This window comes from Drosophila montana, unplaced genomic scaffold (assembly GCF_035044405.1).
Source record: "Drosophila montana isolate Dmon_TW-CO22-7 unplaced genomic scaffold, ASM3504440v1 contig_203_1, whole genome shotgun sequence".
Taxonomy (NCBI): domain Eukaryota; kingdom Metazoa; phylum Arthropoda; class Insecta; order Diptera; family Drosophilidae; genus Drosophila; species Drosophila montana.
In genome coordinates, this window is record NW_026996956.1 from 200972 (window position 1) to 226990 (window position 26019).

General features: G+C 38.8%; 8 protein-coding genes across 14 annotated transcripts; 2 read left to right on the forward strand and 6 right to left on the reverse strand.

The window, feature by feature from the left end:
• Positions 1-171: 171 nt before the first annotated feature.
• SF2 (splicing factor 2) lies at positions 172-3148 on the reverse strand. Of its 2 annotated transcripts, XM_064679639.1 has the most exons (5): positions 2887-3148; positions 2420-2789; positions 2249-2349; positions 2022-2105; positions 172-1951 (listed from the first exon to the last, which is right to left on the reverse strand). In XM_064679639.1, exons 1-5 carry the CDS (start codon positions 3048-3050, stop codon positions 1942-1944), a joined length of 729 nt encoding a protein of 242 aa, XP_064535709.1. In that variant the 5' UTR covers positions 3051-3148; the 3' UTR covers positions 172-1941. The 2 variants fall into 2 exon arrangements, with proteins under 2 accessions (XP_064535709.1, XP_064535708.1); XM_064679638.1 differs by having other exon boundaries at positions 172-2105; positions 2887-3147.
• A 118-nt stretch (positions 3149-3266) lies between these two features.
• On the forward strand, positions 3267-9356 carry pad (poils au dos). The gene is made up of 7 exons (XM_064679632.1): positions 3267-3746; positions 3809-4224; positions 4285-4987; positions 5450-6759; positions 7566-7734; positions 7795-8035; positions 9256-9356. Exons 1-7 carry the CDS (start codon positions 3606-3608, stop codon positions 9339-9341), a joined length of 3066 nt encoding a protein of 1021 aa, XP_064535702.1. The 5' UTR covers positions 3267-3605; the 3' UTR covers positions 9342-9356.
• LOC135426532 (uncharacterized) lies at positions 8624-12945 on the reverse strand. Of its 4 annotated transcripts, none has more exons than XM_064679641.1 (3): positions 12463-12944; positions 9553-9997; positions 8624-8764 (listed from the first exon to the last, which is right to left on the reverse strand). In XM_064679641.1, exons 1-2 carry the CDS (start codon positions 12564-12566, stop codon positions 9586-9588), a joined length of 516 nt encoding a protein of 171 aa, XP_064535711.1. In that variant the 5' UTR covers positions 12567-12944; the 3' UTR covers positions 8624-8764; positions 9553-9585. The 4 variants fall into 4 exon arrangements, with proteins under 4 accessions (XP_064535711.1, XP_064535712.1, XP_064535713.1 ...); XM_064679642.1 differs by lacking the exon at positions 8624-8764 and adding an exon at positions 8793-8920 and having other exon boundaries at positions 12463-12945; XM_064679643.1 differs by lacking the exon at positions 8624-8764 and adding an exon at positions 8956-9337 and having other exon boundaries at positions 12463-12945.
• An 868-nt stretch (positions 12946-13813) lies between these two features.
• LOC135426528 (glyoxylate reductase/hydroxypyruvate reductase) lies at positions 13814-15005 on the reverse strand. 2 transcript variants are annotated; one of them, XM_064679634.1, is made up of 2 exons: positions 14832-15005; positions 13814-14773 (listed from the first exon to the last, which is right to left on the reverse strand). In XM_064679634.1, the coding sequence occupies exons 1-2, from the start codon at positions 14972-14974 to the stop codon at positions 13873-13875; spliced, it is 1044 nt and encodes a 347-aa protein (XP_064535704.1). In that variant the 5' UTR covers positions 14975-15005; the 3' UTR covers positions 13814-13872. The 2 variants fall into 2 exon arrangements, with proteins under 2 accessions (XP_064535704.1, XP_064535706.1); XM_064679636.1 differs by having other exon boundaries at positions 14839-14981.
• On the forward strand, positions 15003-16107 carry Bdbt (Bride of doubletime). Its single transcript, XM_064679637.1, has 2 exons — positions 15003-15106; positions 15164-16107. The coding sequence occupies exon 2, from the start codon at positions 15166-15168 to the stop codon at positions 16012-16014; it is 849 nt and encodes a 282-aa protein (XP_064535707.1). The 5' UTR covers positions 15003-15106; positions 15164-15165; the 3' UTR covers positions 16015-16107.
• Positions 16060-17601, reverse strand: ppan (Brix domain-containing protein peter pan). Its single transcript, XM_064679633.1, has 4 exons — positions 17184-17601; positions 16754-17118; positions 16272-16699; positions 16060-16214 (listed from the first exon to the last, which is right to left on the reverse strand). The coding sequence occupies exons 1-4, from the start codon at positions 17373-17375 to the stop codon at positions 16093-16095; spliced, it is 1107 nt and encodes a 368-aa protein (XP_064535703.1). The 5' UTR covers positions 17376-17601; the 3' UTR covers positions 16060-16092.
• A 615-nt stretch (positions 17602-18216) lies between these two features.
• Positions 18217-23034, reverse strand: Rab11 (RAS oncogene family member Rab11). The gene is made up of 4 exons (XM_064679517.1): positions 22722-23034; positions 20337-20458; positions 19133-19481; positions 18217-19072 (listed from the first exon to the last, which is right to left on the reverse strand). Exons 1-4 carry the CDS (start codon positions 22759-22761, stop codon positions 18939-18941), a joined length of 645 nt encoding a protein of 214 aa, XP_064535587.1. The 5' UTR covers positions 22762-23034; the 3' UTR covers positions 18217-18938.
• rtet (major facilitator superfamily domain-containing protein rtet) lies at positions 22872-25984 on the reverse strand. Of its 2 annotated transcripts, none has more exons than XM_064679514.1 (6): positions 25363-25984; positions 24954-25301; positions 24815-24888; positions 23611-24092; positions 23118-23556; positions 22872-22914 (listed from the first exon to the last, which is right to left on the reverse strand). In XM_064679514.1, exons 1-5 carry the CDS (start codon positions 25780-25782, stop codon positions 23465-23467), a joined length of 1416 nt encoding a protein of 471 aa, XP_064535584.1. In that variant the 5' UTR covers positions 25783-25984; the 3' UTR covers positions 22872-22914; positions 23118-23464. The 2 variants fall into 2 exon arrangements, with proteins under 2 accessions (XP_064535584.1, XP_064535585.1); XM_064679515.1 differs by having other exon boundaries at positions 23101-23556; positions 25363-25980.
• Positions 25985-26019: the final 35 nt, after the last annotated feature.

The following is a 26019-nucleotide window of genomic DNA, read 5'->3' on the forward strand; positions in this document are numbered from 1 at the left end:
TTTCAATTTGTTTAATCTGCACTGGAATCGATGAGTACCCCCTGATCTCTATCAATCAGGACTGAACGATATTGGTAGCTTATAAGGGTTTATAAATTCTATATTAAATGGCGTGTTCTAGTAAATTGTTTTAATAAACCGCCCACTACAGTTTAAAAACAACAACAAGCATTGCTTTCCAGTATTATGGTTTATTAATTTTTAAAAAATATTTCATTTACTTATTTGATTTTAAAACTATAAAGGTGTGATCTATTGTTAGTTTAACAAACGTTAGCAAAGAGAACGCATTTATTTCGAATTATTTTGAATTATTCCATTGTTTTTGCTTAGTTCTCTGCGCTAGTTTTAGTGTGTACTATATACTAATTATACATTTACGTTTGCATATAAGCAAACCTCATGCAAAAGATTTACGCTGTAGTTTGGACTCGAGTTTCTAGTCAAAACTTGGACAAAATCAAACAAATACACAAAGGCATATGGCAACTGTTCTCTGGCATTATTGTATATAATATACATACGTACACATTAGTATATACAATATATATATAGTATATGCTGTATATGCCTAAGGAAGTCGCCATAGGCAACATCAATTAAGACAAGTGTTAAATTTTCAAATTATTTGGTTTATGTAAAAAACGTAAAAATGAAAAATAAACTAAAAACAGTTGCTAAATCGAGTGTATCGAACATACCAAGAGGAAAGATAGAGGAAGATCTTAAGGACCGGACACTATCCAGCGTTGGGCGCAAGACAACGTTGGATGATGCGGAAATTCCATTGATATGGTCGAAAAGGCCACGAAATGTGGTGAGTAAATGTTATCCAAAAGGTAGCAAAATGCGAATTTAAAATCCTAATCCGATGTGAAACAAATGCTGAAGTGAAGCACGAAGGGATGCGTTTCCAAAATCCTTGCATATCCTGTCCATGTGCACACGTTTGTTATCCACATCATAATTCAAGTTATCTCATACCCACAAAATTACTTTATTCCGAATTGAAAACACAAACCCAAAAGGATGTAACGAAGCTCTTAAATGGGGTTCCAAATAGTAAGTAAGCAAAAGAGGTTAGAGGCTGTTCTCCATGTTTATAGCTCGTATCGTGGGGAAACTGCATCCCACGTTGTCCTAGAGTTATAATCTTCTTTCGCGAAGGTAAAAGAAAATTCCTAATATCCAAATCCTTTTATGAATCCTAATATCCAAATCCTTTTATGATTCCTAATATCCAAATCCTTTTGTTTCCTGATATCATTTTATAAACAACACGCTTTCCAAATTGCCTGCCTCCTCTAATTTACTCCAAATTCATCTTTATCCTTTCCACTTTCCACTTCAAACTTCACTCCACCATCAACATCAAAATTATCCTTCCTCCTTATCCTTATCCTTCCTCCTTCTCCAATAATCCTCATTATACTCCAAACATAAACGCGCAAAATGGGGAAGAGAAGAAAATAAAATGAAATATTAATAATATGTAAATGTACTCCATAAACATGGTTGTGTTTTGATTTTGTTTATATATTATTTATTCTGAATAGTAGTGGATTCTTCTTATTGTTTGTTGTTTGGTAATAAGATAAATTCTAATAAATTTTGCTTTACGAATGCAACCAAATTTTAAAACAAGGAATGTGTGAAAAAGAGACTTTCCTTGAATTATAATTATTGTTAAAACTTAATTTGTCAAATGTGTATTTGTATGCATTAAATAATTTAAAAGAATTTTTCTGTTCTGAGAGAAAAGCAAGTGTTTACTGTTGTTAGTGTTCTTAATTTGGGATTCACATTGGATTGCTCCAGTCTTGATAAAAGGGTTTCTTTTCTTGATATTAATCTGATCAATCGTTTGACAGTCAGCATAATTGAATAAACAGTAAGTATAGGAGCTAGGGGGGAGGGGTCTTGATAGTTATCTTGCTTTTCCTAATTTTTCCTGCTCGTAAGAAATATTAATATTAATGGATAATGATTGTATAATTTAGTAATTAGAGCGTGAGCGAGACCTGGAATAGGATTGACGACGCACCGGCGAATATGTTGGTGTACCACGACGACGTGGCCGTGATGAAAACGAGCGCGAACGTGATCTGTGAAAGGGATTTAAATTAGAGAAAAACAAAACGGATTCATTCAGATTCCATATTTTTGATTACCGTCATAATTACCATTTTCACAGTAATAAAACGTATTTAGAATACAGGTAATCTTTGTTTAACAGCTTCAAACTTACCTATCGCGATAGTCACGACCACCACCGCCGCCCCCACCACCACCACCACCGCGGTCATTATCTCCGCTGTCCTCCCGCACCCGTATGTAGGCGACCTCACCCTTAAATTAGTCCATGCGTAAGGTACTGTTCGCAAAGTACAAATCATCCTCTTGTATTGGTGGTACTCACCTCATGGGAACGGAAACGAGAGTCATCTAATTTTTTAATGGCGTACTTCATATCCTCGTGACGCAAAAACTCCACGACTCCAGAACCATCTTTGTATGTGTCGGCAAAGCAAACATCTCCGGCCTCACGCATGTGATCCTTCAGGTCCTGCCACGAGCCTGAACCTGGCAAGCCAGTTACCATGACACGGTACTGTGAGCGCTTAGCTGGGGGTCCTCGGCCACCCATGCGGCCACCGCCATCCCGGCTACGATCGTTCCGATTGTTGCCGCGGTAGCTACCTGGACCACCACCGCGAGGGAACTCGACTCGCAGACGATAACCGTCATAGTCATATCCATCACGCGCTTTAACAGCATCATCTGCATCACTGTATGCCGCCGAAATTAAAGTTGCATTTTATGTTAACTCCTTGTACATATGGATGTATGCATATATGTATGCGAGCCATTCGTTTTGTTACTCACCGCGCATCTTCAAACTCTACAAATGCAAATGGCGGACCACGCCGATTCTTCAAATCGACAAATGTGACTTTGCCGAACTTGTGGAAAAGGTCCTGTATGTCCTTGGTGCGAATGTCTGGTGGCAAATTGCCAACATAAATGCGACACTCATTGCGGGAACCCATTTAGTAATTTTTAGCGTTTGAAATTGGATATAAATGGCAAATTTTTTTCCCAGAACTTTTGCTGTCACGCAATTACGCACACAAGGAAATTACATATACACATAAATGCGACGGCGTTACAAGTCTGCATGGGACAGTTATCGACAAAAATAATGCCTTTGTCGCAGGTTGGCAGTTCCCTTTATTTGTTGTTCAGTATTTTTTGTTTGAGCTTATTTAGTAGCATTAGTTCAGCGGCGTCCGCCTATACAAAACAACTTTTAGTTGCAATAAAAATGAAAATGTGCCCTATTCTAGCTGAATTAATGAGCAAAATCAAACAGAACAAGAACGCTACTGCCAGCGTAATAAAAAATGTGCAATCTTAATTTTCGCGGGAGTGCATAAAGTTGTCTGTTGCAGCCAGCAGACAACAGCCTTGAATATTTGTGAGGGTTCGTGTGTGTTTGTGTATTGTGTGTATATAAACAAAGTGCGAACGCGGGAATCGCCACATAAATATTTTCCCAACTGCATAAGATTGTACCCTGTGTGAATTAGAATCCACCCACAGCAATGTCTAATGTGCGGTGCATAAATTTTTGGGATCTGTGCCGCATATGCACGGCCAGCAGTGAACAGAAAATTAACATATACTCGCCCGATGGACGCGCCAAAAATTTGAGCCAAAAAATCGCTGAATGTCTGCCAGTGCAAGTGAGTAGCATTGAAAATATAACAAGTATACCCAGGTCATGATTTGCCACCCATTCGAGCAGATCGATGAGAAGGATCGGCTACCCAAGGTGGTATGTGCCCAGTGCGCCCAGCAAGTGGACCAAATATACGAAATTCGCAATATTTCGAGAAACTCGCAAACTATACTCAACAATTGGCTCAACCATCGAACGCTGCAGAGCGATGACAAAGTGTTCATCAAAGATGCCATCAATGATACTGGAAAGAGCCTTAGCGTGCTCAGCACTGCGTCTGGTGGGCTTGTCTCCAGTAGCAGTACTCAGCAGTCGAACGACCTGCTCAGCAGCATCATGCAAGCCGTTGGCATGCAGGTTCAACAGCAACAACCCCAACAGCAACAACAGTACACCATTACTGTTGACAGCCACGTTCAGGCGCAGTCACTTCCCCATCACCATCCTCAATCCCAGGCAGAAATCAAGTCCGAAAAGCAAAAGTAAGTTTTACATTCACGTTGTCGTGCAAACCAATTAATCGAGTCGAATTTTAATATCAGTACTTTGGAGGAGTTTATACGCCTGAAGCCGGACATTAAAATTACGCCGCTGGGCAAGAAGGAGAACGTGCATGGCAGTACTATATCCAATATAAAGCAACAACAATCGCAGCAGCCACAGCAACATGCACAGCAACCTGTCCAACTGCAGGCGCAAACGTTAACAGCTATGCCTGCCCCTGCCGCTCAAATTCAATTGCAACCGCAGCAGCTCAATGACCTCAATGTGCTATTGCAGCAACAGGCGCTATGGCAGCAGATTCAGCAGCTACAGGCGCAGTCGCAGTTTACCAACGGTGGTGATGACGGAATGAATTCCACGGAGAGCAAAAAACCGAAATTAAACTTTGTGCTATCGTCACCAGTTGGAACTCCGCAGTTTGCTGGGAGTTTGCCACAGTTTGGCAATGTGGGTGGCACACAGCCCCAAATTCAGTTACAGCTTCTGCCAGGAGGTGCAAGCTCGAGCAACACATCAACGGGCGGCATCGCTGCCCAACCTGCACAACAGCTCAATGCCGCTGCTCTCCTCTCCCTGGCTGGCACTCAGCTGGTTGGAGGCAATGGAGCTGGCAATATGCTTTCGCCCAACAAATGTTTTTTGCCAATTACCATACGCGATGAAAACTCGGATCAGCAGATTGTCGCGCATATTGACACCAAGAACCTGGTGCTACCCACTACATATCAAGTGCAAATGAAGGTGAGGCTCGGCAGTAATAACTAGATTGATCAAATTAACTAAGCTGTCAAAAAAGCGGGCACAAATTAAAAATCCAAGTCAAAAGCATGTTTGAAAACATACAATAACAGAATACAATATTCCTTTTACTTTTGCAAATTACATTTTTTCTTTTGTATTCAATTATTTAAGACACGGGAAATAAGGGACAATCTTATCGCACATTCTTTTTATTATTTCATAACTTTAGTTTTAGGTAGTTTGTAAAGATATATTTGAAGCAGACATAATATTCTGATTAAGGGTGGGAAGTAAATAGAGCAAATAAAGTTTGAATTTGTAAGTGCATATTTTAAATTTGTATGTTACTTTTGATTATTTTAGAAAACTACCATGTTAAAATTACTATTTATACGTATTTGCATATAAGGTTCCTCATATTATTTACACATTTAACATACTCGAAATACTTTCGATTTGCAGCTACAACCACAATTGGCCACTGCGGATGGTCAGCCCATCATGCAGTTGACACCAACTTCCATTCCAGCCACATTGCAGTTAACGCCACAGACTTTGGGCAATGCGACGGCCTTTCAATCAGCGACAACACATCAAAATCAGTTCCTTGTGCCACAACCGCAACAACAGCAACACTCGCATCAACAACAACCGCATTCACAACAACAACAACAACAACAGTCACAGCAACAACAACAACAACAGCAACAACAACATTCGCAACAACATCAACAACTGCCCCCTGCTACAGCGCAGGTGACTTCACAGCAAATCATCAGATCACCGCATGGAAATGGAATGAATTCACAGCTGGTGATTCGAAACGTTAGCTCTGAGCCGAGCACACCGATGGGCGGCAATGCCGATTCGTCGGTCACCTTCAAAATGTCATCTCCACGACAACAGCAACAGCAACAGATCAAGTATAAACCCCCATCTTCCAGTGCAAATTCAGTTGCAGTTCCTTCTGCCGTTTCTTCTAGTAATGCGCCCCATACTGAGTTTAGCAAGCGTGTGGCGCAAGCCAAACAGCAGCCACCCGGGCCAAGTAATGTGGCTGCTTTGCAGCGGCTTTCTTCTAACACGACCATTACCAAGTTGCCCAAGCAACAACAACCCGTGGCGGCCAACAAATTACCATTGCTAAATAAACAGAATATAACCATAAGTCGCATATCTACACAAGCACCTTCAAAGCCGGAGGCCAAGCCGACAGCTACAGCACAGACACAGGCACAAGCGCCTAAACCACAGCCAGCGCCGCCACCACCCTCTCTGGCGCTGCAACAGCTGCCTCAGCCACCAGTCAGTGAAGTTACTAGCATTCTCAACCAAAGAAAAATCATTCGTAAGCCGCCCGAGCAATTGGTGAATCAGAAAGCCAAAACCGCTCGCCCGCAGCAACAGATTCTGCCTGTTCCCGCACAGCAAACGGCAGCACAGTCGCAGCCTCAACAGCATCAACAGCAGCAGCAACAGCAACAGATGGCCAACACTTCGATCGCCGAGACGCCTACTGCGACACCCGCGAATGCACTTACCTGTCCCACCTGTCGGCGCGAGTTCAAGAAGAAGGAGCATCTCACCCAACACGTCAAGCTACACGAAGGCCTGCGTCCATTTAAATGCACCGAAGAAGGATGCGACAAGGCTTTTAGCCGAAAAGAGCACTTGTCTCGCCATTTGGTCTCCCATTCTGGTCAGAAGATGTTCAGTTGCGAAGAGTGCAAGAAGCCCTTCTCGCGCAAGGACAATCTTAACAAGCATAAGCGGCAAGTACATCCAGCCATAGAATCCCACCAGATAATGTTGACTGAGCCATATTATATTTGGTGTTTGTATATACATACTAAACGAGAACATATGCACCAAGTTTGCTGTATTTAAATCATGTAACTTTTTAGTTAAAAAATATATATTCGTTCTGGAAATGGTACGAAAATATGTATTACAAATTTCAAGTATCTAGCTTTGTTAGCTTAACAGGCCTCGTCGTGATCGAAAATATATACTATGTGTGATCGCCTGGCTGCTTTTGCCAGTTTATAAATTTGTACATAATAATTATATTTTTTTAGAGTTTTTTATATACACACTTTTGGATAAACAAATTGTCCTAAATGATAAAAGTTAGTCAAGAATGCATTATAGTGTATGGCTGAGAAAATGTGTGTTATTTTTAAATATATGAGTTAAATTGGAATGATCGATATCATATCTCGGTACAGGGTAACTGCAAATCTGACACTCCCGACTAAACACTGTTTTTGGTTATTTTTGTCATTCCCAGTCAGCTAAATTTTATGCTGGCTTAACAAAGCAGGTTATTCATTTAAATACTAAATTTTTCCCCTGTCGCATCTAAATTTTTTATTACCTGCAACGAAAATAAACCTTGTACAAAATTAGAGCAGTTTCATTACTGAAATATAAATAACTCAGAAATGATCCCCTTCTGTGTGCTTGATGCCATTTGTTAATTTAAATATAAATAATAATTAATATTCATAATTGCTTTTTACTAGGATAAGGATTTGTAAATTCAACACAACAGTTAAATTATTTACATTTTCCGCAGGACTCACAATACGCAGCCAAGCGAGACACGACTCCACAGTTGTGAGATTTGCAACAAAAACTTTGCATCAAAGCAGCATTATGAAAAACATCGTGAGATGCACAAGAAGACGCGTGTCGATAACGCAGCGTCTTCCACACAACCCACAAACGGTGCCCATCAGGCCAAGGTAGGAGTCTTCAAACTTTTTAATTTAGTTCTATATAGATAATTTAACTTTTTCTTCTAGGATCTCTATGAAGTTAAGCATGAAACTTCAACAGCGCCCCAATCGCAGCCGACGCAATCTCAAATGCAAATTCAATCGCAGCCCCAACAACCGCCTCAGATCATGCATGTGGACTTGGATGGCAACACTATAACAATCACCCAGGCATCTGATTCTAGTATGCCAACATCTCTCGCGAACTTTGTTCAGCTGGGATTTCCACAATTTCAAAATGCTAGCGGCCCCTCAAACCAAATAGTTTGTAAGCTTGAAAAGTAGATACTAACATTTTGGTTAAACTTGAGTAGTGCTTCTCTAGTCCTCGACTTAGTTTAGTAATGTTTCTGTCTCGCATATTGTCAGTTTTTTACCAGCACATTTGTTTATATATATGTTATATTTGATTTTATTTATTTAGAAGTTAATCCTATTTTCGACTATGTCGACTGTAAAAGCTTTTGTGTTCTGTCTCTTTTCGTGCAATATGAATGTTTTTTGTTTTTATTTTTGTATATACTTTATTTATTTATTAATAGCGTCGTTCCTTTTTTCTAAATTATTTGCATTTTATTTTCAAGTTATCCATTTTTAAAATTAGTTACTTTAACCTTGTTTATATATATGTATATATATGTATGTACACATATGTATATGCTACAACTTGCCAATATTAGAAGTTCATACATATACATATATATGCATACCCATTTTAGGTTAATATTTTAGTAGCATTTAAATGTAAATATTTATTGAGATCATACACATAGCAGTTAAGGTATATCTGATACTAAACCCTTTGTAATGCCCACATCTGTTGGTTAGAAATTGAAAATAAAAGTCAGATCGAAAATTAATATAAATGCGGTTGTTTAATTTACGGAATAGTTATTTTATTTGTTTGGAGCGCTCTGTTCGATGCGATATACAACAGATGGCAGCCCCAATTGTTTACCCATTAATTTTGGTAGCTTTTAGATTTTTCGTTCGTGTACTGCAAATACAAATTGGAATTGAAAAAAAAAAAAAAAGTTTTCTCTTCATCTTTAAATTATTTCATTTCCACGAATTACAACGAATGCAGGCAACTAAATACCATTGGCAGATGCAAATTGAAGCACGTTTCCAACTAAATATTATGCAAAACATTCTGAAATTTTCAAATGAAACCAGTCTGAGACAAAATTAACAAAATAAATAACATTTAATGTGCTTTGTTTAGAATTGTAACATAAAACTATGCAGTTATTTTAAGGTTTTTATTAATACTTTAGATGGGATGTAGGATTGTGCAATTTGTATGCTGCTTTTATAAATACTACATACATAAATACTACTTTAGCAGCGATAAATAAATGTGTAAATTCTTTGGCCTAATTAAACATAACAGAGGAAAATTCGTATAGTTAGCAATTACATTCTAAATACATAAATACTACTGCAAGGCACTGGAACGGTTTAACAGGCTCTACATTAAAGGAACAGTCCCGCAGGTGAGTGCAAAAAGCGTGGCATATGCACAGGCGCAGGACGATGACTTAAAACTCCAAATATATGCGGCTGTAAACTGAATGATTGCGATTTGGAGTTTAATTTAGTTTCCGTGTGGATGGTGCGAATAACTACGTGCAAATACATTGTTAGATGAAGAGCAGAACAAGCCAAACAAAACCAAACCAAACCAAACCAAACATAACAAAACGAAACAAACCCAACCAAAACCAAGCGGGAGACGACAACGCCAGAAGTGAAAATTTGTAGTGAAAAATGTGCAGTGCTAACCTTAAAGATTGTTTTTCAGGTTTGCAGCTGCTCTCAATCGTAACTCAATGAGAACTCGTTAATCTTTTGGACATCGCCCCATACTTGAATCGATTGTATCTCTGACAGGGAAAAGAGGGTCTCGAATTTTGTAACAAAGTTATGACCCTGTCCACGCACTTGGTACACGATTATGGTGGAATTATCATAGTCAAACTGAAACTCAAGTGAAAATGTTGATTCTGTGAACGAATAGTGAAATTTGCCGTCTATAATACGGGGATTGCTTGACCACTTCACGTCGCTTTTACCATCGAATATATTCAGATATTTCTCCTGATGCGATCCGCTCCACTCGCCATTACTCTTGTAATTCTCGACGATCGTCTGCGATGGCACCTTTACTTTAAAATGATATGTTATGTTGTCTGTGCAGCTGGGACTGTTCACAAAATTAATGGAAAATCTGTAATGGAAAACAAAAAAAAAACAAGAAAAACAATTAATAGTTAACCAGCGAAGTACAGGTGTAAAATGTCTATATTAGACCCGATTATACCGCCAAGTCATGTTATATCCGGCATTTAGTGGTCTGGCCAAATAATTCCGCGTGGGTGGGATAAAACGTGCAGTCCATGCGGAATATACAGCTACGAAATATTATTTCTTACCGTCATTCGGAAATTTCAAATGATTCATTGTAAGAACATTTGCGCCAATTAGCATTCAGCGTTATGACTTGGTCAATTGTCTCCATTTGCCTCTATTTTTAGACATTTTTAATGATATTTAGCTGAGGTACATAAGTGAGTACCTTAATAGGATTTTATACTCTTGTAGAAAGTAGTTTTGTTAGAAAACACGTCTAAGCGACACATTTAAAGCGACGACTCCAAATCCAAAGAGTATACAAATCTTTCTCAGTATCAACTCCCGAGAACCCTACCGCAATGTCCGTCTATTTGTGTGCAAACTAAAAAAGGCTTTACTTTGTTGCAATTATTACAGAAGTCGGAGTTGGCCGGATTAAAACATTATAGCTATAGTTGACGTAAGATCTTAAAGTTATTGTATGCCATTGATTTTGGTTTTCAAGCTACATATATTTACTTAGTTTGGGGATTTGCTATGCTACAAATACATGCTTCTTTCTAAAGTTGTACACTTTCTAAAGACTAAGCAAAGTAACTTACAAAAGGACTATATCTCTATCTATCAGCAGCAAATAGAATTCCTGAGAAAAGTTATGGAGCTTTATCTGTCTCATTTAATCAATATTGATGGCAAATCTGATATAGACTACAATAAACCGTATTTCACACAAGCTGATGTGATATTTTTTGATTAATCGAAATTTGAGTGGTATAGGAATAGAGAAAGCTCGAGTTGAATGGAATTTAATAATTAATCTTTAACTAATTAAGAACCAATATTTCATTTATTAAGAGCACAGTTTTTAATTCTCTTGCAATCATAGTTGTTATAACTTCCTATTCTTCAAAAATTCACCTTAGATAAAATCTACAAATAAGGAGCAACATTAGTTGCGAAATATTTAAATTGATTAGCAATTGTTATTGAAAACCATTTAATCTCCTAATTCCTTCTTTAAAGCCTTATGAGAATAGTACAAGAACTTAATATTAGATCGAACATTTCTATGGAAGCTATATGGAACATAGTAATTCGATCCAGTCGATCGGTCGTAATGATTGCTTTAAGACTCCGACAGTATTTTGCGCATAACCAGGCAGACGGACATGGCGATATCGAGACATCTGATGATACTGATTACTAGTCGGAGACGTCTTCTTCTATGCGTTACACATTTCGTGACAATATTGGATAAATGCATACTGAGTCATAAGTTACGCTTATGTACCCCAAAAACAGAAAAGAAGACTTTTTATTCAAGTGTGAAAGAAATATATATATAAATAGACGGATAGGGGTCCGTGTCGGGACACCATATATTTGCTAATCAAAATATGTACATTATGCATGAGAAATGCACTATGTGATTCATAGAAAAATTTAAGTTCTGTCTGTAAGAGTATAAGAACGTAACCTATCTAGAGGGGTCTCTTATCAGAAGCAGGGATCTAAGTAGCTTGTTTGTGAATGTGCGTCATGTATGCATGTATCGAACGGGCTTATCAATTTAGCAGTAGTACTAAACAACAATTGATTGGGCAAAGAAACAGCAAAGGTGGTGTTATCATCACGACAAGATAGCGATATCGACAGCAAGGTCTTGTAAATAAATGCCTATGTCAGGCCTTACACCACGAAACCGGATCCGAATTGTGAAAATTCACATCGCTGGGATGTGATGAAATAAGTAGAATTGTGATTTATTGACATCATTTGCCCAGTGACCATCGAGTTGAAGAATGGACAAAATCAACGCTTGCTCACCCATAGCTGACCTGTTGATATGCCATAATATATTGTCTGGTGCCTCGCATTATATTCTGTTGTCTGTTATGAAAAGATTTTTATTGTTGTCTGACAGCGTCCCACTGGCCGGCAATTTAGCGGCATCTTCAGCGCGTGGCTGCTGCTTTAATTTGGCGTTGATGATGTCATTGGTTGTGGGAACTGATATAGAGATGCCAAAAGCGAGGCATGCGTTAAGGAAATAATGGTACAAGATGTTACCTCAATAAGATCCTACTAAGTATAATAAAATTGTGCATCAAATTTAATTCATACAGTTTTTTAAATAGTTCACCCACCCAGCTGTTTACCACAAATCGTGTTATTATTGCTTTTTTTTTTTATAAAATTTTATAAAAAGCTCCTTTAAATTCTTGCACGCGAAATTCTAATTGCTTTTTCTTAGGAAAAATGGGTTACTTAAAGGGCACTAATCGATTTTTGAAAAACTCTTTTTACATGTAGCAGAAATTAGTGTGTTAGTCAACCTACTGTTGTGGCTCCTGCAGCAGGCTCCCTCGTATGGCAAGTTTACTCATCCTGTCCGACTCGTCGGGATTAGCTGGTAGCACAACCAAAAATTTAACCTCAGCCATTTTTAATATATTTTCTTCGGAACGCTTCTAAATTTTTGGCTGTTGAGCACGTTTATTCAATTAGAACGACACAAATTGTAACAGTAAATTGCAAGCTCATTCAACAAAATGTAAACAATATTTAGATAATGCTTTGCTTTGCTTTGCTTTGTTGCTAACGGTTACAACTTAGGCCCGAGCTCTTTACAGTTCGCTGGCACGAGTAATACTGTTCGAATGTAAGCAAGAAGCGGACGTTCTCAACAAAAATTTCATTTTAAAGATCGCACAACGACGTCACGGGCAAAGTACTTTTCGCTGGATACGAAGTGCATATTTGAGTTTTAATTTACGTATACGTATAACCTAACTAAGCCGACGCGACACGCGCTGGGTTGCTTCATCCACCTCGAGTGAGTCAATACTAAACAAGAATTTTTCGGCTGGCCCACATAGCAAACACGAAAATATATGCGAGCCGACGACCACACACTCTTGCATAAATATTATCTTATCTTAATTATATATTCATATCACAGAATATAAGGTAGCCGAAAAATCAATTTTTATTTAGTGTTATTCGTTATTATGTTTATAGAAAAAACTTATTTTAATACATATTCCAAAAAGGACAACTTTAGTATATATTCTGACTTAAAATGTAGCGTGATGTTCACCTAAATATAGAATGTGTACTTAATCTTGTGCAAACAGCTGTTTTTGCAAGCTGAATGCTATTTAAATATATTATCAGTAAATATTTCCATTTTGCTCTAAAAAATGATCCCTGAGTTCATGCAGAAAAACACAGTTTTCGTTTTGCGTGTTTTTCGATCAATAATGGTTTTTCTATAGTCTATTCTTAGGCAGCGAAGGAATTGAAGTATAGATACACACATTACCAGCCAAGGGTTTTGGGTAAAGAAAGATCAAGGATCCGATGAAATTTTTTCGGAAAGAACCAGTTTTGAATATTTTTGTCTTAACTTTTTAAGTTTTCTTGAGCAATTACATCAAAAGACTCCACCATTATAACTTTACCTATGGGTACTAAACATTTAGAATTTGAATTTAGTAGCTAATAATTGACTTAGCACACTGTCTAAAGATTTCTTATGAAGAAATAACACAAACGTAGGCCTTTAGTGCGTTTGAAATGCTCGCTCAATCGAAAAATATGGGATTCTCGGGGGCTTTTAGTTTTCTTTGCTGAATTAGATAATGCTCTAGGTGCTTAGGATAAATTACTTTCATATGAGCAGTACACATACATATTTGCATTATTTTATTTTCGCTGTTTTCAGAGACATTTGAGCGTTGATTCGATTTAGATCACCTCGGCCTCCATTTCGCAGCCTTTCAGAGCAGCTAAAATATTTCTGGCCGTAATGCGAGACATCTCCTTGCGAGTCTCAATGTCCGCGCTGCCTATATGAGGCAGCACCACAATATTATCCAGCTTAAGTAGTGGACTGTCTAGTGGCAATGGCTCCGGCGTGGTTACATCCAAACCTGCCGCCAGGATCCGCTTCGAGTGGAGTGCTTCATATAGAGCATTTTGATCCACAACTCCACCACGCGAGGTATTGATAAAAATGCAATTGGGTTTCATTTTCTCAAAAGCTTCAGCATTAAATATCTCTTTTGTTTCAGGGGTTAGGGCGCAGCAGATTACAATAAAGTCCGATAAGCAGAGCATTTCATCAAAGTCCACACGCCGAGCATTAACCTTTGCAGCCTCTTCCGGCCTGGCCGTCCGGGTCGTGTAAGTTATCTGAGCTGGTTTGAACGGCAGAATGCGTGATGCAATCTCCTGCCCAATGCGACCGAACCCATATAGGCCAACGCGCGAGTCCTTTAGGCCCTGTCCACACATCCACATGGGCGCCCACGATTTCCAGCCGCCATTGTAAACTTGTTTGTTGGCCTCAAACAGGCGCCGGTTTGTGGCCAGCAGCAGAGCCAGCGTCAACTCGGCGGTGGCATCGGTCAGCACATCGGGTGTGTAGCCAACACGAATGCCCCGTTTCTTGCACTCCTGCACATCGATGTGCTCAAAACCAACAGACATGGTAGACACGCATTTTAGCTTTTCCCCAGCAGCATCCAGCACTGCTGCATCAATTTTATCTGTGAGAACGCAATAGAGCGCATCCTTACCCTGAACTTGACGCAGCAATTCGTCTCGTGGCACTGGCAAAGCCTGCGACCAAGTGGTCACATTGCAACTAAGATAAACAAAAAATATAAGTTAAAACGATTTAATGGCAGCGAAAATAAAACAACCTCTTACGCAGCAATTCCAGTCCACTGGCGTCGACATCTGGACGAGTTACATAAACACTTTGCAGGGAACTCATGGTGGCTCTGTGTAAGAATTGGGCAAGACTTTTGGCATGCTGTGTAAGTCGAGGTTGGATTTTATACATGTTAATTTAGTTTTACCTCTCAAACAAACGAGAATGTTATGTTAGCCTAAGATTTTGGGGACATTTTAAATGCTAACTTTGGTCACACTTGTTTTGTTAGCAGTTTCTTCTGAGTTTAACAGATCATTACTAGTAACTAAAAAGGTGTTAAAATTATTCCCAAATTAATCATTTTTACCTATTATTTAGATATGGATTGGTACGTTGGCACCGAATGGAATGACACAGCGCGCGGGCTGCATAAGAAGGTGTTGAGCCTTGAGTTTCAGAAAATCGAGAAGCCATTTGCTGTCAGCACCGTCTTGTTCAGCGTAAACAAACCATGCATGAGCTTGGGGCCCAGACCAAGCAAATACTTGGGCTCCAGTGAGATACAGGAATACACGTTAGAAATGGGCACTGCTGTAACTCCAATTGATTGCTATTTAGAGCTGTTGTTGCAGCAATTCATGCCTGGCGAAACCTCTGCGTGCAGCATTGCAACGAAAACTGGCGAACGTTTGGAATTCGAGCTGAAGCTGGATCGCATCATTAGCAATAAACAAGTGGAGAAGCTGAGCGCAGCGGATATATATATCCTGGCACTAAGCTACAAGGAGAAAGGCGTAACTATGTTTAAGGAACATCCAAAGTTTGCTTGCGACTATTTCTCGCGTGCAGCTAAATTGCTGATTACATACAAACCCTTCGATAAGCTAGACAAAAAGACAAATGGGATCGATGGCAGCCAGTTGCAGATATTGTTTGTGCAGATACAAACTAATTTAGCCGCATGCTTTCTACTGGAAAAGCGTTACGAGCATGTCGTATATCAAACACAATTTGTGGAAGAACAGGAGGAGCCCAGCGAGAAGAGCATCTATCGGCGCGCATTGGCCTACTATTACCTGAAGGAGTTCGAAAAGGCTCAGCAGTTGATTGAGCGGGTTCCCAATTACGAGGATAAACGCGAATTTAGTAAATTGCGCGACAACATTGCGGCCAGCTGGAAAAATAGCAATGCCAACTACAAGCAAGTGGTGCAGCGCATGTTTAGCTAGATATTATACGTGGTACTCAAATGGTAATATAAAAAACAAATACTATTTAATAAAACCTAATATTTAGTTTTTATTGCGCTACTTTTCTTTGAACTTCTTTGAGTTTTTATTGTCCATTTTGGCTTTCTTATTTTTATACTTCATGCCGGATGGCAGCCTGGGTCGCTTACGTGACGAATGGTTGTCAGGTTTAAATAGTTCTGTAAAAATGGATTATTGTCAATTCCACATGTTGCCCAGAATATAACGACACTCACCTTCGTCTGGCTCCTCGCCAACTTCATCCTTGTAATATTGAGCATCATCGTCAGCATCACTTGCATTTTCCGCGTCTTGATTTCGTTTTGCTTCTTTATTTTGCTCTTTTTTCAATTTCAAATTTCGTTCACGATTCTCGGTCTGTTGCTTCTTGCGCTGTTCCTTAAGTTTGCGCTTCTTTTCAATCAATTTACGTAGTGTTTCCTTCTCATCTTCTGTTTTGATGACATGATCGTGATAGAGCACTTCACCAGTTAGCAGACCCTCTTCAATCTTCATGAGCTGCATTGTTAGACGTGGTCCAATTTCATGTAGCTTTACCGAACTTCGGTGGTTCTCCAAGTTACCCTTGCTCTTCAGTGTTTGCGACAGAACCACATGCGATTGCTCGTCTTCATCGGCCTCCGCTTCCGAAACATTTCCATCCCTAAGATTGTATATAGTGATGAATTTGATCGATATTTTAGGCAATATTACTTACCTGGTAACAAAATCGACTACCTCATCGCATTTGTTCAGATTTGGCACAGTGCCGCTCACTATTTTTTGTACGGCGCGCCTCAGACCCACCGGCACCACCTGCACCGAATAATGGCGCATTTCCACTAGCTTTGCTTCTGGATTATACGAGAAGAGAACGCAGCGGCGTATAGTATCAATGTTGACCTGAGCCAAATTGATCGATGGAAACATGTTCTGAAATGTTGTGGCCATCAATTTCAAATGTTTACCCTCGCCGCTAAAATTGTTCATGATGACGAGCGGCGGATGCTTGAAGTGATCAACATCAAACATTTGCTTTTTACTACACGAGATGACGTCACGAGCGAGCGTAAACTGATGCACCTAATAAGTAAAATATACCATTTACAATGGTCTCCATGGAGGAAGCGAACACCACAAATACAAACCTTGAACGTTAGTGATGGGCCACGCGGCAAGCGCAGAACTTTGAAGGACAGCTGTGTAGAGGCTTTGTTGAAGATGCCCATATGCGAGACATGAAAGAAACTGCTTAAACTAACAAAATCTTTGATGCGATTGATTTTCTTTTCGCGCAAATTGGTAGCCGTAAAAGGCTCCATTATGCGACGAAAATCCATTGTCAAATCTGTGATATACGGACATGACAGACCGCGATGTATAATGAAAGAATGTGGTGCTTCAACAATTTCGCTTGGTTCGCTAGCTTTGAACGCTGCTGTGCGTGTTTTTGGGTGAACCTTCTTTTAAGCACCACCCATCTTTTCTCCTTCTGATTAACAATTTAAAAAGAACAAATTAACCGCACGTGTCAGTCAGTTTCTTAAACATTCACCTTACGCACTGACATGCGGATCGATATATCGATAACTTAATTCAATCAATATAGAGTGGCCAGTTAAGAGCAATTTTTTTGTATTGTGATAAGACCAGACGCGCAATAATTTTAAAACTGCCAGCTGTATTTAAATTTAAACTATTGATGCAAAAGTTTCAGATTAATTTATTTAAATTTTATTTATTGAATCACATATAACATACATAATATCTCGACCGCATGAGTCGGGATAACATTCACATGACCTTTTCGATTTATCGATAGCTTTATACAAAAAATTTAAAGTGGTATTTTAAGTATTTGTACCTTGGGATCCCACACGCCTCGGCGCGAGAATTTTAAACAAATGCCCAGTGAATTAAATAACAAGTATTTATGCACAATAAGTATAGGCTTGTTTTATTTAAATTATATTTATTTAATCACTCACAACATAGTTAACACAAATGATGATTTTTGTTTTCTATGTTGCCGTTTCTGCATTTAAAGTTTTACAACTGTTTTTATCAGCTAGTGTTTGAAGAATTCATGTGGTCAATGAAAAAATTTAAATTTCAATAGATGTAAAAATGTCTGCACAAGCATTTTAGTCTGTGTTTGTTGAATGCTAAAACTATTTGAAATTTAATGATTTAAGTTTCACTTTTATTTCATACGTAAAAAAGGTATTACATTAACCAATAAAAAAAGAGTGCAACGACAAGAGCAGCTCCGACGCTGACAAATCGGATAAGGTTAGGGGAATTTCGGGAATTTAATAATAGACAATAATTAAACAGAGCCAGGTTAAAATTATCTTCATAATATGCTTGTTAAATATGCCTAATTTTGCTGGAAAACAATGCGGTGCTTAATAGAACATACTTAGCAATGTTTTAGTTCTTTTTGTTTGTTTGTTTTTTCTTTGAAAATTACAACTATATATTTATGTTGCGAAAAGTATTAATATTAATATTTTTAATATTAGCATTTATGTATATTTATATAAATTATAGTTACAGCTACAGCTTAAACTGAATTTGGAGTGTTTTAGTGTTTCTCATTTTCTTTCCTATTTTTTCATCAGATGTCGAAGAGCCATTGAAGCTTTCTGAAATATGTTATTCATATGTTTATATATAAAACTTCAGTTTAAACTGCAGTTAACTACAGCCGGATGTTGATGTTGCGGTTGGTGTTGTTATTATTATTATTTTTATGCATATATGACAAACTGCTTGTGGCTGTGGTTTAAAAAATAACATCTTATGCCGTTGTTGTAGTTGTAATTGTTGTTGCTCTTGCTATTGCTGTTCTGGCTGTTGCTGCGGGGGGCTGCTGCTGCCGCGGCGAATCCTTGGGGCGGTCACTGACAGCACTGCTTACGAACATCAGCTGTGACAGTCGGCTTTACGTCGATGGGTTCCACATTCGAGGGGCGAATGACATCGCCTTCAGGCGGGTCTCTAATTTGTTTCTGCGACACAATGCGATAGATCTCTGTAAGAATTATTTGAATTGGCATTCTATTCGTTATTCAACTACTTGAGCATTTCTCACCTGTGAGTATATTTTGGAATGCGGTTTCAACGTTTGTCGAGTCCAGAGCCGATGTTTCTATGAAACTTAAACCGTTGCGCTCCGCAAACAGTTTCGCCTCATCCGTCGGGACCGAGCGCAAGTGCCGCAAATCGGACTTATTGCCCACCAGCATAATTACAATATTCTGATCGGCATGGTCGCGCAGCTCCCGGAGCCATCGCTCTACGTTCTCGTACGTCAAATGCTTGGCAATGTCGTAAACAAGCAGCGCCCCAACAGCACCGCGATAATATGCAGAGGTGATGGCTCTATAACGTTCCTGGCCGGCCGTATCCCAAATTTGCGCCTTAATTGTTTTTCCGTCGACCTAGCGAGGCAGTAGACGACAAATTTATTCAATTTGAGCTTTTATAAGATATTAATCATGGGATTGTTGATAATATAGTGAAACAAAAACCGAAAAAGTATGCCTTTTTTCGGTACGCCGAAACATTTCCCTTTTTTAAAATATGAGAGAATAAGGAAACTTGTAAATGCCGAGTTTAAAAAACATAATATTCTGCCATATAAGAAGCTGCTTTTTGATCAAACTCTCCTATGGAACCTATATTATATAGTGGTCTATAGAAGAAATGAAAAAAAAATGTAGATTCCATACCATAACCTTACCTACTTTCGACCGATATAGTCGTCCGATTTTTATAATCTTTGCTATATGTATGAGGAGCATACGACAACTAATAACGATAACAACGATAGCTTTATAACTGAGAGACAAGTTCGCAGACAGACGATCATGGCTATATCAAATCGGCTGTTGATGCTGATCTAGAATATGTATACTTATGGGGTGGGAGATGCTTCTATGCATTACGTAAATTTTATGACAAAATTATAATACCCTCTATACGGATATTAAAATAAAGAATTAATAATTTTAAAATAGTTATTATTTAGGATGTAGTTTAAAACTATTATCTGTCTAAATGATATTGGCTATGGTGACATCTGTTATTTTAATGTATTCAAGTAATGTTGCTAAATTCGCTTAAATAGTCAGATCTTTTTCATGGATTCGGTTTTTAACAACTATTTTCTATTTATATCCATTTTGCTGGCCAGTGTATCAATATTCCCAGTTACCAAGCCTTTCAGGAAGCAACAAAGAATTTTACTGAAAACCTCCGCTATCCACTTGATGGTGGGCTCCCTCGGTACTCACCTCTATGCTGCGCGTTGCAAACTCCACTCCAATTGTCGACTTGGACTCCAAATTGAATTCATTGCGCGTGAAACGTGACAGCAAATTACTTTTACCGACGCCAGAGTCACCGATTAGCACAACTGCAAAATTTATGGTTTACAAAAATATTAGCAAACAGTAATAAATAGTTGACTTCTGTCTAGCAATTGCATAATTCAAGACTGCTCGACAGGTTGGTTGTTCGGGGGAGGCACTGGTCATGTCCTCGCACTCAGTTATCGGCAAAATGCGGCGCGTGCCTGAAGGTCAGCAGGCGCAATAAATTTCTATACTTTCGGGGGATTTCAGTGATGGTCATTAAACCATGCATTTTATGGAGCCATTCCCTCCTTCCGTAGTCTCCACACCAAGCTCAACGTAAAATTTGTGTGCGCCTTAAAGGTGTCTTTTAAACGTTAAATATATGTACATATAATTATTTACATACAAATACGGAAAAAACTCTACTAACAGAGAGTTTCTTGGATGGTCCCCTCCATTTTTCTTTTCTTTTTATATATACATACATATACGCATATTAAAAAAACATATATGCGAAAATATAAACTAAATTCATTTAATTTTGTTTTCTTCTGTTTCTGAGATTATTTACAAGTTGATAATATATTCGGCGTGCCAGTTACCTCTTATTGTCACGTCTACTAGTTCTACTTTTGACACCTTTCCGTGTTTTGTTTATCTGGTATGCGACAATATTTGCGCTCCTCTCTCTCTCCCGCTCTCACTCTCAAATTTGAGCGCTCGAAGTGCGGAGTTATCAGCATTGCTTTTGATTGCTTCACAGCTGCTCACGAGTAACGGTGATTCATTAGGTAACTTCTCTCTAACGATCTGCTTTTGTTCTAATACAAATAACATACATTATATGTATGTACATGCACATACGTTCCAAGCGGAAGCGCTTAGCATATTAATGTTGCTCTCATCATTATTGATGTATATGTATTTATGTTCGAGTGTAGTAATGATAATTATTAATTGTGCAATTTAGATTTTGGTCATTGGCATTGGCCAGCGTTTATCGTTTTTTAGTAATTTTGTTATGAGTCACATATCAAATAAGTCAAATAATTTTTTGATTTTGTGATTTGTCAAATTAACGCTGCATATCATCACGCCCTTTACAATTTTTGTCTGGCTCCAAAATATCAAGAGGAATTGCTAAAGCGTAGTAATGTATATGAAAAGTCTCGCATGCAAACATGAGTAAGAGAAAATTGTGAATTTGTGACCGCAGAATAAGCTTAAACATAGCCAATCACTTGAAGTTGACAAACAAAGAAATTACATATGTTAGACTGGAAATAGGGCTAGAGATGTGGAAAGTTTGTCCCGGTTCATGAATTGGTTGCCCGCATTCGGTACAAATTTATTTTAGGGTTGAAAAATGATCTATTAAACGGAATTTTTTCTGAAGAAAATTGAAATGGTCACACAGTGCAAGCGATAAACACGGGCTTTAACATCCGCTGAGCGTCTACGCAGCTTAATGTAAAGTTACTGCAACAACAATAACTTGTACTGGCGATTGAGAGTGTGGGCAGAGAGAGAAAGAGAGAGAGAGAGAGAGAGAGAGAGAGAGAGAGAGCGACAACAACAAAAGCAGCTCACAGCAGATGTGAGCGAAATAAACATATGCAAAAGAAATTGCGAAAATTCAATACAAAAGCCAATGGCGTGTATTATAACGCTGCTCTTTAAAAATACAAATTTACATATGTACCTATAGATACGTAAATACATACTTTCTCGGGTATTAATATACTGAAAATCTAATCAACGTAATAACAATTACTATGTACCTTTTATCACGATTATTATTACGATTTATGCAACGTGTCATGCTGGCTGCTGGCAGCAGAGCGAAGAACGAACGGCAATGGAAACACAATGACAAACTGACAGCAGTTAACGGCAAAGTAGTTACGGGTGTGTTTGAAGCAAAGAAGGGGGCGGAGGGACCCCTTGTCAGAGAGTAAAGAGAGCACCAGAAAGCAAAGGGCATATAAATCCAACACAATTTCAAGCTTGTACAGAGTACAACAAAACAACGCCAGGGGGCGTATTTTGTGATATTGCTTTGAAAATTTCGCCAAATATTGCGATCGGAGACCATTTAAAAACAAATTTATATGCATATGTACGTATGGCAACCATGTCTGCATTTGTTATGCCAATTAGTTTCAATTAGTGCCATTGAACGGATAAGCGCAAGTCAAGCTTTGCTCCTGTTTAAAATTCCCATGTCCCACGACCAGTCCAACCAGTCGCCGGCTAGCTGATAATTATTTGCAAGGGCTTTAGCTGCACACACGAAACCTAAAAGTCACGTTCATAATTTACCTTTGAAAAGATAATCGTATTCGTCTTCCCTTGCACCCATTTTGTTGTGATTTTAAATGTTTTGGTCCTCCTACTCCAACCGATTGGGATGCCTCTGTGTCTGTGTTAGGTAAAATCCAATAATCCTTGCGCGCCGCCGTTCTTAATGCGTTTTTCTTTTTTTTTCGTGTATTATGCTCTCACACTTTGTACACTTTTATTTGTAGTTGTAATCGGGACAATATAAAGAAAAGAAAAATTATATCAATTCGATTGCAAATGGGCGTTGTTTGATAGTAATTTTTGGTTCCACCCAAGGCAACCTTTGTGCGACAGTTAGTCCAATAACAATTTGCGACTTTCTGTGGCTTTTTAATGTTTTTATTTATAATTTTCTTACTCGCGTCACACACTCACTTAGACTTAGTCACTCCCAATATATTAACGACGTGAAGTAGGCTGCGGCATGTATGGCAATACAACTGACAGCTACAAATACTCGATACCCATAACTCTAGTTGGAACGCCATGTTGATGACGTCAGTGTTGACCACAATCGTTACAATTTAAAAATACAACTGAAGAACATGACTTGGAAAAAACCTATTTTTTTACAAAACACATCTTTTATATTTTTGTTTAAATATTTAAAGCATAGGTGGTAGAAAAACAGTATATTAAGTAATACTAGCGGTTAATGATTGTTCTGTAGAAAAAAATATAAAACTTTGTTCTTATTGTACTAAAAGCACTTTGAAACACGTTTATATACGCGCACGTTGCAATGCTAATGCTGGATAGAAAAGCAGGAGTCCACCAGCAATGTATGTGATTTTCGAGCCCAAACACCAAAACGCTAAAACAAATATGGCTTTAATAAGAGTTGAAATCGAATCCTTATAAGACTCACCTATAGATCCCACAACTGGACCCAAAGCACGTGCCAAAGCACCCAACGAACGGAATATACCTAATACTGAACCCTTTTGATCATCGTTACCGTACTTGGACACCAAAGTGGTCAGACAGGTAACGGCAAAAGCGGTGGATATTGCAAATAATATCATGCCCGCATAGAGCATACGGCTACTCTCCGCCAGGCCAACTAAGACAAATGCTGGCACGATTAAATATAGACTGAATATGGCATAACTTTTGATCTTTGCTTCCGGTAGACGTCGCACCACCGATCCCTGCAGCAGGGTCATGACGAGGCCTGTAGTCAAAAACATTTTGGCCTGATCCATTGAACTGTAACCAAACTTATGATACATGAGAAAGGTAACTGTAAATTCCAAGCCCGAATATAGGAAAAGATAAAGAAAATAAATAAGTCCAATGGTGCGTAGCGCCTGCGTATCCTTTCTAGGCACATTTTTGATGGCAGCAAATCTGTAAAAATTAAATTAAGAATCAATATTGTATTTAAGGCGCAGATGATATAAAAGCTTTATAACAAGAATCTGATGGTTCTAAAAAGTAAAATATTTTGCTAAAGTGTTATTACTTTAAAAGCACAGTCACAGCTCTACCAAAAGTGAACTCACGCAAAAGTGAACTTAAAAACAAAATGACGATAGAAAAGAATTGGAAATTATCAGCAAAATATATAATATAAAAGTTATCAAAAAAACATTTTATTTGTTATATGTTCGAAAAGCATTTGAAGTGGATATCACCCTGAGCAAGACAAACAACTTCACTCAAGTTCAAAATTAAGAAATGTAATCCAAAAACTTAAAAGACAAATTCGTTTGCCTAGGCAGGTGATTGCATGCGTTTGTTGTGGAATAATATTTATAGCGTTGGAAATCGAAATAAAATCAAGATTATGCGTAAAGCGGTCAAGTGAGTGTTTAATCATACACATTTTTTCAATTAGACGAAACGAACGATCATGTACATTGATAAGGCAAATCAAATAAACCCCAGTTAAATCGTGCCCAAGTTGGGGAAAGATATCGACGAATGCTGCAACAGCTGGAAAACCTGTTGGTCGGCTATTGAGACAATGGGGTAAAGCAAAAAAGAATTTAAAAAAAAAGTCACACGACTTGCTTGGCAGATACGCTAATTAAATACAAAATTTAAAAAAAAAAAAAAAAAAAACTTACCCAAATATAGAGGAGACGTTGAGCAATTGCAGACCGTAAGACAGAGCAGACGAAATTTCGCGAGCACGTTTGGCCTACAAAGGAAAAAAATCACAGACATTACACAGAATTTAAATTTTCCAATTGTCCTAGAACGGACCTGCGGTAAAGTTTCACGCAAACAAAACGCCAGGACAAGCACATCGCCCAACGCCAAGCCCAGTGCCAGCAGAGAGGGCAGCACAAACCAGGCGCCACCACTGGCACTTTTATCCGAAAATATGGCAAACATGGCGCCAATCATGGGACCCACAATAAAGCCCAGCGAAAAGGCAACGCCAACTAGCGCCATGCCGCGTCCACGTGTCCGTACGCTGGACACATCCGTGATGACGCTCATACAGAGCGAAATGTTGCCCTTGCTGATGCCGCCCACGACGCGTGCCAGCACAAATAGGGCAAAATTGCTAGAGCATGCCCAGATAAGATAGGAAAGCGCGATGCCAAACTGCAATTGAAAAGCTTAATGATTGTAAGTTGCGTCTTTTATGTTCAACTGACCAACTTACAGCGCAAATCAACAAAACGGGCTTGCGCCCATAGTAGTCCGAGAGGCTTCCCACAATTGGACTGGCCAGGAATTGTAGAAAACTGAACATAGATCCCAGAAAGCCGCCAAATAGCACCGATAGATACCGATCCGGTGCACCCAGAAGCTGCTGGAACCAACGCACGCGCGTTGTAAGCCAGGCATACAGGCCGGAGCTATCATTTACGCGATAATATTCCAAGAGCGAGGGCAACAAAGGCAGAATGATGGTAAACGCAAGTAAATCGAATAGCAGTGATAAAAATATAATATATATCATGGGATCACTTCTCTCCTTTGGCGCAGCAGGTTTCCCATTGTTGTTATCGTTGCTGCTGTTTCCCAACTGCTGTTCCGTTTCCGGTATTCTTGTGTTCTGGCGGTTTCGTAAAGTAGCCATGTTGTTATTGTTTTTGTTGTAGGCGCCCAATTGCGTGCGTGTACATAAATTTGTTGTCTTATTGCGAGAGCTGATGACACGACGACGACCGCATAACTGTTTGTGCGCCCAACAACTTGGCCCAAACAAAAAGCAGTACTCCAAGTAGCCGCTAAGAAGCAGCCGAAGTGAAAGTTGAATATTAGGATCAAGCAACGTTCAGACTGTCTGATGAGCATTTGAATTGGTGTATAAGCC